General features: G+C 46.7%; 1 protein-coding gene and 1 long non-coding RNA gene across 4 annotated transcripts in view; one reads left to right on the top strand and one right to left on the bottom strand.

Annotated features, from left to right (window-relative positions):
- The window catches only part of LOC146348856 (uncharacterized), a 161,422-nt gene extending 152,747 nt beyond the window's left edge, over positions 1–8,675 (bottom strand). For all 3 annotated transcript variants that reach the window (XR_014790739.1, XR_014790738.1, XR_014790740.1), the window contains exon 1: positions 8,623–8,675. This is a non-coding gene — a long non-coding RNA (uncharacterized LOC146348856). The remainder of the gene's footprint in view (positions 1–8,622) is intronic.
- The window catches only part of ZFP64 (ZFP64 zinc finger protein), a 29,745-nt gene continuing 23,948 nt past the window's right edge, over positions 8,662–14,458 (top strand). The window contains exons 1-2 of the mRNA XM_084854167.1: positions 8,662–8,913; positions 13,196–13,435. Coding sequence (XP_084710293.1) covers positions 8,724–8,913; positions 13,196–13,435 — 430 coding nt within the window. The 5' untranslated portion in view covers positions 8,662–8,723. The remainder of the gene's footprint in view (positions 8,914–13,195; positions 13,436–14,458) is intronic.

The raw sequence follows: 14,458 nt of genomic DNA, 5'->3' as shown, positions 1-14,458 counted from the left end.
CCGTGTGTATGTGTTTGTAGTCAGCTCAGCGTACAGCAGGCTAGGTTTGATCTATGACTTTTAGATTTCCTTCTGCCAGAACTCATGCAGCATAGAGTTGCCGATGCAAAAATGGTGACCTAGAACTCTTTGCGTATGTGGGTATGCCCATCCCTTGATTTTAATGGGCCCTAAGCTTTCAGCCAGAAGAGCAGTATGATTGCTGGATCTGCTCCATCATGCCCTACCACGCAAAAAGTGTTTTCCATTCATTGTGTTAAATTGCAGGAAAAAAATTGTTGTGTATATTTTATTATTTCCTAAATATCATAAAATATATGTGATATTTGCAGATTAGTGTTAGTTGCAACTCCAAATAATACTAAGTGTGGTTCCCAATAGAAGACAAGGAGAGAAAGACAGAAGCAAGTAAAAAAGACAGAAATAGAGAAAGTAGCAGACAGATAGAGAAGGGAAAAAAAGAAGAAAGAAGAGGCAAGAGGGGGAAAAAAAAGAAAAAAAACATTTGTAAAAAATAAGCGTGGCCATAGTTGCCCCCAGGGTAAATTAAAAGCAGCTGATTGTGCCTGGAGCTTATTACCTGGGATAAAGTAGCCACAATAATGTAATAGTTCTTTAAGATGAAGAAAATGTAACTAGAAAGAGAAAAAGAGTCTATCCCAAATGTGTGTCATTGAGACTAGTGTAAGGCAGAAAGGTTTAAGTAAGTGAGTTTAACTTAAAAAAGACAAATAAAGAGACAAGGCTGGTGCATGGAGCAGAAAGTTTTCTATAAAAAGTTTGAAACATGATCTGCAATACAGGCAAATCAGCAAAGAAAAAGAAAGCCAAAAAAAAAAAGAAAAAAAACTGTCTTCCCATACTAATGAATAAAAGTGTTATCAAGCACTTTGGAAAGCAAAGTTGTTTACAGGAAGCTGTGCCTGAGAACCAAACACTTCTAGCCTATGCTGAAAATGCTTGCTAGTGTTGTGCTGCCTCATGGGTAACATGTATGGTATAAAACCCATTTAGCCCAATAGCTCGTGGTTCAGAGAAGCTGTCTGATCCAACCATTAGGTACACCTGTGTGCTGTAAGTAACCCAATAAAGTCTCCTTGTAAGTAACCCCCCCTGCTGAAATCCCAAAACACAAGCGGGGCTAGAGTGCCTCACCCAGTATCAAACCCTGCTGTTAGAAGCCATGAAAGCAAGTATGAAGAAGTCAGTTAATATGACCAAAGTGTCTAAAGTGCCGCAAGGTGCCACCGAGGCCCCAGAGAGTACGTGGAGCGTCTTTTAAATGCCTATCGCCAGTATACCCCCCTCGACCCAAAGGCCCAAGAAGACGTGGGCGAGGAAAAGAAGACCCGGCAGAGGCAAAAGATTCTTTAAAAAACCCAGTGTGCCCAGTATAAACAAGATGGACATTGGTGGCATAAATGCTCAAATAAAATAAATCAAATACACAAAAGAGAAAACCAAAGGAGCCAGAACAGGCGAAAGAGAAGACAGCTTGAGAGGGGCCGTGACATTGACTTCATGACTGACACTGGAGTGGCATCAAGAGCAAGCAAACGTTAGCCTTAAACAAGAAGTCCAAACACTGAGCAAAGTTCTTCAAGCCCAGCGTCGCTTTGTCTTAGAAAATAAGCCCCAATTCCCATCACAGAAGTTCATCCTTTCCAACCAAGAGTTAAAGTATGAGTTAAAGAGGGAAAAATAACCCTTTGACTCCCAGATGGAGAGGACTGAAAACTGTCATACTTTCCACCCCCGCAGCTATGAAAGCAGCTGGAGTTAAACCCTGGATACATTGGACACGAGTCAAGAGAGCGAGAGGGGGAGAGTAGACTGTAAACAGAAATCCTGAAAATCCTTTAAAAATCATTCTGAAAAAGCAGTAAGAAGACTCAGGCTAGACCTTACTGTGGACACACCGGGAGACTGTCCCCCTGCGTACGGTCAGACCTGCAACTGGAGAATTGAAGAAGGGGACTAGACCCTACTGCAGCTTGCCAGGTGCAGCTTGCCCAGCGTACGGTCAGATCCCAAAAAAGATCAAACATGCGTGTTGTAGCATTAGTAGTGTTGCATTGTGTTTCCTTAATAAGGTGCAAAAAGGGGGGTCTGCCCCTGGAAGGAGAAGATGTCCCAGTGATTTGCTGATAATTACTGGCTTCACCTGGCTAACATAACGAGAATAAAACATTTTTGTTTGCCAAGAGATATACCTGCAAACAGGCTTATTAGCTCTTGCCTAATACCTGTCTGTAGACATCCTGAAAAAATTCAAAAAGATACCATGTTAAGAGTTTATGGTGTAAGTTTAACTTATTCCCAAAATGCTAATTAGGGCGTGGTTGCAAAGATCCTACCCCCTACAGAGTTCACTCTATGCACCCCCATCATTGTTGAAACAAATGCTACGTGTGCACGAATGCTTAATTGTCAAAAATTTTCCAGAAAATATAAAGCTATCCCTGGCCCCCTTCCACTGTAATAAAATTCAAAACATATCTTTTAATGATGCCCACATACTTTTGCCTCATAGATGGTTTTAGACATGTAGTTCCCGCACTTGGTCATTCATTCCTGCCAACTTGTCTAATAACCACCCATGTTGCCTCAGCCGCCAATTGAACTGGTGCCAATTCTTCCCCTGTGGCCCGAGAAAATCCGTCGACGGCAGCCCCGAGCACTCCAACTAACTAAAAATTGTAATAGTCATGTGCAGTTATATTCTGACTCAGAAAAATTGGCCTTAGCAATGTCACTGGTTGGGGTTCCAGGTTTAGCCTTGGCTGATGGTCTAGAGATCAACCAGTTAGCTTGCAGCTTAGCCAAAAGCATAAATGCCACCTCACGAGCATTGTTAAATAAAAAGTTGCATGATCTAAGAGGTGCAGTTCTAGAAAATAGAGCTGGCATAGATTACCTCTTCCTTCTTCATCATTTAAGTTGTGAGACACACCAAAAGCTCTGTTGTTTTAACTTAACTGATAATGGCAATGCTGTAGATGAACAGATCAACAAGCTGCACAATATAGCAGCTAACAAAACAATAAGACAAAACAATTAGCTCAATTAGTTAACCCCTTGGCTTCCAGATCTTAGCTAGCTTAAAGCATTGTTCATCCTAATTCTACCACTGTTGTTCATAAAAGTTCTGTTATGTCTCTGCGTTCCTTGTTTTATGCGCTGTTTAACCAATCTGTTTTATGTCTCAGCTAGTAAAACTGCTGCCCTCTACGCTCTAATAGCCCAACAAGAGGCTAAGTAATACGTATGTCACAAAAAGCTTTGTATGGTTATCAGAAATGCTATAATTGTAATGAAATTATGCATTTAAGAGGGGAATGTAGCAGCCATATTGGGGGTCAGACTAAGTAGCCTCATGCAGTCTCATGCTTCATGTTCTTGCTGAGCTCTTTCTCCCTTAAATATATTGTTGTAAGCTGACGAGACACAGGAATTCCTTATCTTGTCAAAGGTCATACAATTGTATATCTTGTTCTCTGCTGTTCTCTTCTGTTCTCTGCTTATCACGGCTACCCTATAACCCAGTTCTTGTATTATAAACAATGGTGCTAGGAGAAGAAATGTTGAGGACTGCAACCCCACATGGGAGGGAAAGGAGGAGCTGTTTCCTATGTGTCACAATATCTATAAAAACAATGTGCTAATGTAAATCGGGGCTTCTGGCTCTTTAGAAATGATTCCAGCCTTAAGCCCGCGCGTTAAATAATCTCTTTTTCCTTCACTCCATGGTCTCTCTGACTCTGGGTTCTGCAGCAGTAGGATTTTGAGCATAACCTTGCTGGCATGTGAAATGAGCGCAATTGTATGGTAATTTGAACACTCTTTGGCATTGCCCTTCTTTGGAACTGGAATATAAACTGACCTTTTCCAGTCTTGTGGCCACTGTTGAGTGTTCCAAATGTGTTGGCATATTGAGTGCAGCACTTTAACAGCATCATCTTTTAGCATCTTTTAAATAGCTCAGCTGGAATACTGTTGTCTCTGCTAGCTTTGTTGTTAGTAATGCTTCCTAAGGCCCACTTGACTTCACTCTCTAGGATGTCCGGCTCAAGTTCAGTGACCGCACTATCATGGCTATCAGGGACATTAAGATCTTTCCTGTATATAGTTCTTCTGTGTATTCCTTCCACCTCTTCTTAATCTCATCTGCTTCTGTTAGGTCCCTGCCTTCTTTGTCCTTTATCATGCCCATCTTTGCACAAAACGTTCCCTTGAGATCTCCGATTTTCTTGAAGAGATCTCTAGTCTTTCCCATTCTATTGTTTTCCTCGATTTCTTTGCATTGTTCATTTAAGAAGGCCTTCTTGTCTCTCCTTGCTATTCTCTGGAACTCTGCATTTAGTTGGGTATATCTTTCCCTTTCTCCCTTGCTTTTTGCTTCCCTTCTTTCCTCAGCTACTTGTAAAGCCTCATCAGACAGCCACTTGGCTTTCTTGCATTTCTTTTTCTTTGGGATGGATTGAGTTGCTGCCTCCTCAACAATGTTACGGACCTCCATCCATAGTTCCTCAGGCACTCTGTCTATCAGGTCTAATCCCTTAAAACTATTCCTCACCTCCACTGTGTATTCATCAGGGATATGTTTTAGGTCATACCTGAATGGTTTAGTGGTTTTCCCTACGTTCTTCAATTTAAGCTGAAATTTTGCAACAAGAAGCTCATGATCTGAGCCACAGTCAGCTCCAGGTCTTGTTTTTACTGACTGGATAGAGCTTCTCCATCTTTGGCTGCAAAGGACATAATCAATCTGATTTCGAAATTGACCATCTGGTGATGTCCATGTGTAGAGTCGCCTCTTGTGCTGTTGGAAAAGAGTGTTTGCTATGATCAGTGTGTTCTCTTAGCAAAACTTTATTAGCCTTTGTCCTGCTTCATTTTGTACACCAAGGCCATGCCTGCCTGTTATCCCGGTGATTTCTTGACTTCCTACTTTAGCATTCCAATCCCCTATGATGAAAAGGACATCTTTTTTGGTGTTAGTTCTAGAAGGTGTTGTAGGTCTTCATAGAACCGATCAACCTCAGCTTCTTCGGCCTCAGTGGTTGGGGCATAGACTTGAATTACTGTGATGTTGAAAGGTTTGCCTTAGATTCGTACTGAGATCATTCTATCGTTTTTGAGATTGTACCCCAGTACTGCTTTTCCCACCCTTTTATTGACTAGGAGTGCTACTCCATTTCGTCTAAGGGATTCTTGCCCACAGTAGTAGATATAATGGTCATCTGAATTAAATTCACCCATGCTTGTCCATTTTAGTTCGCTGATTCCCAAGATCTCGATGTTCAATATTGTCATCTCATGTTTGACCACCTCCAGCTTGCCTTGATTCATTGTTCTTACATTCCAGGTTCCTAAACAATATTGTTCTTTACAGCATCGGACTTTCTTTTCACCACCAGACACATCCACAGCTGAGTGTCCTTTCGGCTTTGGCCCAGCCGCTTCACTCTTTCTGGAGCTACTTGGAAATACCCTCTGCTCTTCCCCAGTAGTATATTGGACACCTTCCGACCTGAGGGTCTTATCTTCCGGCGTCGTATCTTTTAGCCTTGTGATACGTTCCATGGGGTTTTCTTGGCAAGAATACTGGCATGGGTTGCCATTTCCTTCTCCAGTGGACCACATTTTGTCAGAACTCTCCGCCATGACCTGTCCATCTTGGGTGGCCCTGCACAGCATAGCTTATGGCTTCACTGAGTTATGCAAGCCCCTTCGCCACAACAAGGCAGTGACCCATGAAGGGGAACTTCTTATTAGAAGCTCCCCAGGCCTGTGTACTTGTCAGCTGAATAGCTTATTCAGTACTGAATGGGGAACTTGGTACTTAAGATGAGATCTCTCCTTTTTAAGCTATTAGAAGTCTAAGAACAAGAAATGTTTAGGAAATGCTATTTCTGGTTAAGCTATTAAGATTTAAGAATCTTTACAATGCTGTTTAACAATGAGAATTTATTTTATTTGATGCAAGTTATATTTTGATGTGATGATGCAAGTGTATTTCTAAGAAAAATGAATCCATTTTTCCCCTTTACTAATTCTTGTTAATACAAAACCAAAATTGAATCCACCTCGACCAATTTTTGGTGTATGCTTTGTTTGAAGAGTATTGATCAGCTTTTAAGTAGTTCCAAAGTTTTCCTAAATACTGGAACTATAATTGGAAAATACTCAGCAAAGGCCAAATCCATAACATTTGTGCTAATTTGTCAAATACAATAGTGAAATTTAAAAGCCTCCTTATCCCCTCAATCACTGCCCAAAACAAGGAGGATGTCAATTACTCCGGAGCTTGGACAGATGACATTATTGCTCCCTACTTGGCTCCAGGTGAGGCTTAAAAAACATGGTATTTTCCCCAAAAAACTCTTTCCCCTTGCACCCCTTTTCTTGACACAGGCAAGGCACACACTTATCGTTAAGGGACAGGGTGCCTCTACCTAGGAAGCTCCATGGAAGAACAGCAGCTTTGCATGCAGAAAGTCCCAGGTTCAATCCCCAGCTTCTCCAAGCAAGGCAAGAAAAGAAACCTGCCAGAAACCCTGGTAAGCTGCTGCCAGTCAGTGTTGACAATATTGGGCTAGAAGGACCAATATAAGGCAGTATAACTCAGGATAAGGCAGCTTCCTATGTTCCCAATTTATTTTTGAATACTACCAGAGGTCAGTGGACTCTGCAAGTCCACACACTTTGCACACATCCACTCCTGGTTTTCCTCTCAGCTCTTTTCTGAGCAATAGCCTTTTGGAACAATTTACCAACACTTTCAGGAAAGTGATATAGGAATGAAGCAGGAGCAGATGGTTTATTACATATACCCCACTTTCCCTCCAGGGAGCTCAATGCAGCTGATATGCTTTCCTATCCCCTATTTTATCCTTCGACAAGGCTAGTCAGAGATGGTGACTGACCTAAGGTCACCCAGCAAGTTTCATAGCTGAGTGGGGGTTTGAATCTGGATCTCCACAGTCCTAGTATGATACTCTAACCCAGCCATCGCCAATTTGGTGCCCTCCAGCTGCTTTGGACTGCAACTCCCATCAGCCCCAGCCAGCATGGGCAATGGTCAGGAAACCTGGGAGTTGTAATCCAAAACATCTGGAAGGCACCAGATTGGGGAAAGCTGCTCTAACTGCTATGCTACACTGCCTCTCGGTTGTACATGGAAGGATAGGGAGAGGAGATGAAACTGACAGAGTTCCTTAGCTGCAGCTGCAGATGATTCAGAAGGAGAGGAGCAAAGAAGATGGCACATGGGGGAAGCAGTATCACATATGGAAGTTTAACAATTATGGGATATTTATTTATTGAAAGAATCTCTCCTCTCCCCCTCTTTAGTCAAAAAGGATCCCAGAGCATTTCTACAAATATCAGTAGTAACACAATCTCTGCTGACAGGCTTACAATCTAAAGGACATGACACACAAGGAAAATGGGATGGGAAGGGAAGAGCGGGGTGGAGGAAGCAAGCTCAGCCACCAGTTCCTCAAGCTACAATTTGTATCAGGATCAGCTGGGATAGAAACAGGTGGCATCCCTACAGAGAGGGTCAGCCTCGCTCACCCCAGATATTTAAAGCTATGGTTTTCCCAGTAGTAACGTATGGCTGTGAGAGCGGGACTATACAGAAGGCTGAGCGCTGAAGAATTGATGCTGTCGAACTGTGGTGCTGGAAAAGACTCTTACGCGTCCCCTGGACTGCAAGGAGGTCAAATCAGTCAATCCTAGAGGAAATCAACCCTGAGTGCTCATTGGAAGGACAGATCCTGAAGCTGAAGCTCAAATATTTTGGCCACCTAATGCGAAGAGAAAACTCTCTGGAAAAGACCCCGATGCTGGGAAAGACTGAAGGCAAAAGGAGAAGGGGACGGCCGAGGATGAGATGGCTAGATAGCATCACGGATGCAATGAATATGAACTTGAGCACGCTCCGGGAGAGAGCGCAGGACAGGAAGGCCTGGCGTGCTATGGTCCATGGGGTCACGAAGAGTCGTACACCACTGAACGACTGAACAACAATTTAAAGTTGTGTCTGTTCAGTGATTCGGGATGTTACCTGTTGCCTTGTTATTGTGTTTACGTCGGGACGACTGATTTTACACCGCCTTGGAATTTTAAAGAGAATGAAGGCTAGTGCAACCGCGTTCAAAATAAATAAGGGAACACATTTTAAAACCGGACATTCCAAGCACCGAGAGAGAGAGAGAGAAATGGAAAATGGCCCTTCTATTCAAACAGTCCATCGGATTTAGAACGAGAACGAAAGCGGAGAAATTTGCCCGGCGCGCTCTGGTGCAGATCAGCCAACGGCGGAGGCCGGTGGCTCGGATGTCGGTGGGGCTGCGGATCCGCGCTAGAGTTCGGTCCGACCCAGTCAGAACTCTGAAGGAGCTATCCGAGGTGCTGAGCCTACTGGGGGCTCCTTTCGAGCTCTGACTGAACCCCGGAGCAGATTCACCGCCCCACTGACACCGGAGCCGCCACGCCAGCCAGACCCTGGCAAAGCTCCCCTCCTCGTACAGAGAGCGGCCCAGCTTTCCGGAGGGCTGCAATGCTCTACACGCGCGCCTGGAAGGAAGTCCCAACGGAACGCGATGGACTTACTTCGGAGGAGACGCGCCGAGGCTTGCACAGCGCCTTCGCTCCGTCCTTGCCCTGTGGGCAGAGATGGAGAGTGGCGGTGGCGTCAGCTCCCGCAACAGAGCATGCTCGGCCGCTCCACATCCGTCCCCGCCTTTTGGGTTTCGGGCGGGGGGGGCAGAGAGAGAGGCTTTGCTATTGCCGAGCCGCCCCCCGCCTTGCTTTCCCTTGCTTTGCTTTGCATTGCAGAGCGCCAAGCCGCGGCGATGAACGGGGGCGCCGCGAGCGGCCAGCCCTTCGCGGGCCCCGTGCAATGTAAGTGGCTGCGCCGGTTATCCGCGCTCCGGGGCCCGGGCGCCGCAGAAGCCGCGCGGAGCCTGGGCTCGGCCGGGCCCCGAAACCTGAGTGGCGGCAGAAGGAGCGGGCGCTCCGGCGCAGCCCGGGAATCTGGCTGCCGAGCGAACGCGGGCCCGGGAACCTGGGTGGAAAGCGCCGTCAGGAGCGAGAGCGCGGGCGAGGGGCGGCGGGCGGGAAGGGGAAGGAAGGGAAAGGTGTCCGTCCGTCCCCCCGGCGCGCCCGCGGCCTTCACGCGGGCACGGCCGCCCAGCGCGTGGAGCGCTGCCGCAGCCGCCGCTCGCAAAGCCTGGGGCCGTGGGCGGGTGCAAGCTGGGGGCGTGCAAGGGAGCCATCTTGGCGCCGGAGCGCGCCCTGCGTGCAAGCTGTTCGCGCTCCGGGCAGCGGGCAAGCTGCCCCGTGGCGGCGCTTAGGGCGCGGCGCTGTGCAGGCTTTTACTTAGGCGGCAGATGCCGGGCGTGTCTGGTCAGAAATAAGTCACGTTGCGTCCACTGCTGCTTCCCCCGCCCCGCCCCGCCCCGCCCCAAAAGCTGTTCCGGTATCAGAGGCAGTATGTCTGTGTACGCCAGTTGCTGGGGCACCTGGGCAGGAAGGTGCTGTTGCGCTCATGCCCTGCTTGTGGGTTCCCCGTGGGCAGCTGGTTGGCCACTGTGTGGAGAGAATGCTGGACTACATACGAACGTAAGAAGAGCCGTACTGGATCAGACCAAGGGTCCATCTATCTCACCATACTGTGGAAGGGCGTGACCAGGTGACCTGTGTGCCTGCCTGTTCCGTCTGCCGTTCAGGTGCCAAGAACATAAGAAGAGCCCTGCTGGATCAGACCAAGGGTCCATCTAGTCCAGCATTCTGTTCACACATTGGCCAACCAGCTGCCCGCGGGAAACCCACAAGCAAGACAGCAGCACCCTCCTGCCCATGTTTTCCTGCAACCGGAGTACATAGGCACACTGCCTCTGATATTGGAGGTAGTATATAGCCATAGGGACTAGTAGCCATTGACTAGATGGGCCCTTGGTCTGATCCAGTATGGCGCTTCCTATGTTCTTCAGTGTGTACAGGCTTCCAGCCTTAAGATGTAATCCTATGAATGTTTTTATGGAAAAAAAGTCCTACAACTCCCAGCATGCCCCTACCGCCATAGCTGGCTGAAGGGATGCTGGGAGTTTCAGGATTTTTTTTTTCTGTCTATACATACATAGATTGCGCACTTAATGTCGATTGGGTCCACTCTACTTGTCAAGAGTTTCTAAGGCCTTTTTGCGCCTTCAATGGGCCCCCTCCTTCAGGGAGTCTATCTTCTCACTGCCATTGTCATCAGCTGCCACTGCTCCTCATCCTCTCATCATTGCTAGCACCTGCTTGCTTGGCCGGCAGAGAGAGAGCCAGTGAGCAAGCAGGCAGTGGCATGTACTGCTCTGCCTTCTCACCTCCACTGCTCTCACCCAGAGCGAGAGGAAGGCGAACCAACGCGTTGCAATGGTGAAGAGAAGGAACAACTCTAGGGAGCTCTGGATCTTGCCATTGGGCCTCTGCTGTGGTGTGGATCTTCAGCAGGTGCCCAGCCATGCCTACCCTTGACACCAGCCCTGCCACCATACAGTCATTAGCAGATGACTATACAGGATGGCTTTGTACATATCGGAAGCTGCCTTATCCAGCCTAATATTCTCTACTTTCACTGGCAGCCGTTCTTCAGGGTCTCATACAGGGGTCTTTCCTATCACTTGCCCCCTGATCCACGTAATTGAAGCTGCCAAGGATTGAACTAGAGCTGTGCGCAAATGGCGTCTTGAAATTCTCCACCTTGTGGGCAGAGAAATTTGGGAGATAATTTCATCGAATTTCTCCAGGAGGAGGAGAAATTTGCAACGGTTTCTCCGAGTTAGGGCTCCCCGGGGCAGGGCCTGTAGCACAGCTTCTTTCTTTTTTGGTAAGGGGTTTGGGGGGTCTTCGTACTGCAGCAGCGTCAACTCTCTTGGCAGGCTGGCCTCCAGTTTGCATCCACTGCAATGCAGGTGGCAGCAGTGTCCAGCTCCAGGGATGACATGGAGTTAGTGCTCGGCCAACATCTGTCCTCCAATTTTCTGAATTTTCTGCCTCCCATGAAAGAGGCTTCCATTGTTCTGCCTTATTCAGGGTGTTTTATAATTTACTTTTGTGGCGTTTTTGAGCTTACGTAATCACAGCCAGCCTCCCAGGCTGCCCGCACATCCTGATCTGAAAAAGTCCTATGGGAGGAATTATCTCATGGTCCCTTAAACTGGGCTTTAATATGTAGTGTAGAAAGCTGAGGAGGCTACAGGCAGCCAGAGAGATGATTGTACAGTGAAAAAACAAGACACTTGTGCTCACTCCTCAGCCACCTCCTGAGTAAGGTAAGCCCAAGAAACCCAAACCCAACCCTTGAGAATTTATCCAAAATTTCTTCAGTATTGAATTTCTTTTTGAAAGCAATTTCTCTTCTATGAAATTGAATGAGAATGGTCAAAAAAATGTGGGAGAAATTTTCAGCACAGCAGTAGATTGAACCCCTCATTGCATGTGCTCCACCACTGAGCTACACTCCAACTTTCATAATCTCTCACACAAAGCACCACTGCATGACCACACTCCATTACACAAAGTGCAACTCATGCTGCTTTGATTTACATGCCCAGGGCTGTGTTAGCAAGACTTCTTAGCTGCATAAATTTTGAAGTGCAGGCACTCACCATTACACTCCCCAGAGCCACACCCCCAAGGAGGGTCCAAAAATGCAGGCAGGATCAAAAATGTTGATCCATATCAACAAACGAGTCCTGCCAGTTTTCATCTCCTAGGAGCAGGCCTCTTGGAAAACGAATGGGTCTTAACTGCCATTCAAGACCAGGCCACCCCAAAATGCTTCACATTACACACAAGGAACAATATATTGTTGCTGGGGAAATTCATTCCCCTGCTCCCTACTATGACAGAAGTCCTATTATCCATCCCAGCATAGAACTGGAGCTCTCCATCCCCCTCTGCTACACCTAGCAGGCTAGTAAAAGATTTTGCAGGCTAGTAATTTTTGTGGCCTTGTTTACAAAGTGGATTTAGGCAGCCAACGGCATAGTCTGAAAGCACACGAGGCAGCCACCTTGCTGAAGCTAAGCAGGTTTGGGTTGGTCAGTGCTTGGAGGGCAAACTGCCTGGGAATCACATGTAGCCCCCTTGAGTTCCATGATGGAAGAAAGGAGGGCTATAAATGTAATAAATAAATAACCAACAAAGAATCAGTTCAGCCACAGCCTGGATCCATTCACATTCAAAAGCAAAACATTTTGTTACCATATCTAGATCGCAATCCTGTAGCTACATACCTGGTAGTGTTACCCATTGAGCTCATCTGAATAGACATGTTTAGAATTGTGCTTTTAACACCTCAAAATGAACCTCTCGTATTGCAGTATATGGAGGACAGGCTGGCTGTGCTGCGCTGGTATCCATGTGCGTGTTCACTAGAACTGAGGTGAATCCCACCCCCGATTTACCTTTTAGAAATCTGTGAAGGGGTAAAACCCAGAGGACAGGACTAGCACCAGCGGGAATTGCAGGGAAGCACATTTTGGCTAAACCTTATGGGAAGCTTCCTAACTTAAGAGCTCTTTGACAGTGGCCCAGAAAGTGGAGGACTCTCCTTTGCTGGGGATATTTAAGCAGAGGCTGGATGGCCATTTGTCAGGGATGTTGTAGTTGCATCCTGCATTGTAGAGCCTCCGTTGGGAAGACGTTGGACTGCATGACCTTCAAGGTTCCTTCTAACTAAATGCTATTATTCTAAACTACTCCCCCTCCCAAAGTTTTATTTTGCAACCATATTGTCCAACTGTCTTATTAAAAAAAAAACCGAGTGTGAGTTGCTAGGCTTATTCCTCCGGATTGAACTCCGTTCCTAGAGACCTCAGAAGTTAAACCTTGGAATAGTTAGCAAATGTTTCCAGTCTAGCGTTAGTGTATTTGCATGGCAACATACAGTGCATGGCCACCCAGTTCACAGAGTGCAGCTGTTAATAACCTCCTGTAGGATAATTACATATATTTTTAGTATATCATTAACCATTAACAGTCTATGCCAGAGCCTCCTCCACCATTACTTAATTGTTGGGACAGCCTTTTGTTTCCGGTAGCTTGTAAGCCTTTCAAACATAGAGCATTTCAGCCACCTTTCCTTTGGTAAATATTAACTGTATTGTTTGATCTGATCTGTGTATTTTGGCAGTTCCAGGAGGCACCACTGTCCTTGTCGAGCTCACTCCAGATATCCACATTTGTGGGCTGTGCAAACAACAGTTCAATAACCTCGATGCGTTTGTTGCTCACAAGAGAACTGGCTGTCAACTGTCTGGTGCAACTGCTGGGGCCACCAGTACAGTACAGTTTTTGGCAGAGGAAACAGTGCCAGCAACCCAGACCGAAACCACAACACGAACAATCACTTCGGAGACCCAAACCATCACAGGTAAAATCAAGGCTTTCTCCCTTTCTTTAGCTCCCACATGGGGACGGGGGAATTTAGGAAAACAAGCAGCAGGGAGGGAAAGTCTTAAAACTTCCCTATCTGCATGCTGTGGTCCAGATCCGGATCAGGCCTCATATGTGTACTTGTAAGTAAAAAAGGAAGAGAGTAGAAGTTATATTTATTTATTTATTATTTACAATATTTATATACCTCTCCTCATCAGAAGATTTCAGAGGAGTGAACAACATAACAATAAAACAATGGTTAAAAGAGTTTAAAAAGTTAAAACATTTTTAAAAAGACAAATCCCAACGAAGTGGAATTCAACAACCCATGGCTGGTCATGCAAGGAAGGCCTCTTGAAAGAACAATGTCTTCAGGAGGTGCCGGAAAGAACACAATGTTGGCGCCTGCCTGACCTCTAAAGGCAGGGAATTCCATAGGAAGGGGGCCACCGCACTGAAGGCTCTTCTCCTGGTGGACTCCAACCAGGCCATAGGTCCATGTGGAACCACCAGGAATATGCCCTCTGATGACCACAGTGACCGGGCAGGTTGGTAGGGAAGGAGGCGCTCTCTCAGGTATCCTGGTCCCAAGTTGTTTAGGGCTTTGTACACTACTACTAACACCTTAAACCTGGCCCAGTAGCGAATAGGCAGCCAGTGCAGTTCCCTCAGCAAAGGAGTTACACGCTGACAAGGGGCAGCTCCTGACAACAGCCGAGCTGCTGCATTCTGCACTAGCTCCAGCTTCTGGACCAGTCTTAAGGGCAGCCCCACATGAGGTTACTAATGCCTGTACCACTGTGGTCAAGCTACCCCTGTCCAGGAGAGGCCATAGCTGGCGAATCAGCCGAAGCTGGTAAAAGGCACTCTGAGCCGCCGCGACCACTTGGGCCTCCAGCAACAATGATAGATCTAGGAGCACCCCCAGACTACGGACCTGATCTTTCAGAGGGAGTGCAACCCCATCCAGAACAGGCAATGAGCCTATCTCCCGGACCCGGGAACCACTCACCCACAG

Source organism: Heloderma suspectum, chromosome 4 (genome assembly GCF_057233095.1).
Source record: "Heloderma suspectum isolate Gila_16-S chromosome 4, 16-S_ref, whole genome shotgun sequence".
NCBI lineage: Eukaryota > Metazoa > Chordata > Lepidosauria > Squamata > Helodermatidae > Heloderma > Heloderma suspectum.
This window is presented reverse-complemented; position numbering and strand designations above follow the sequence as displayed.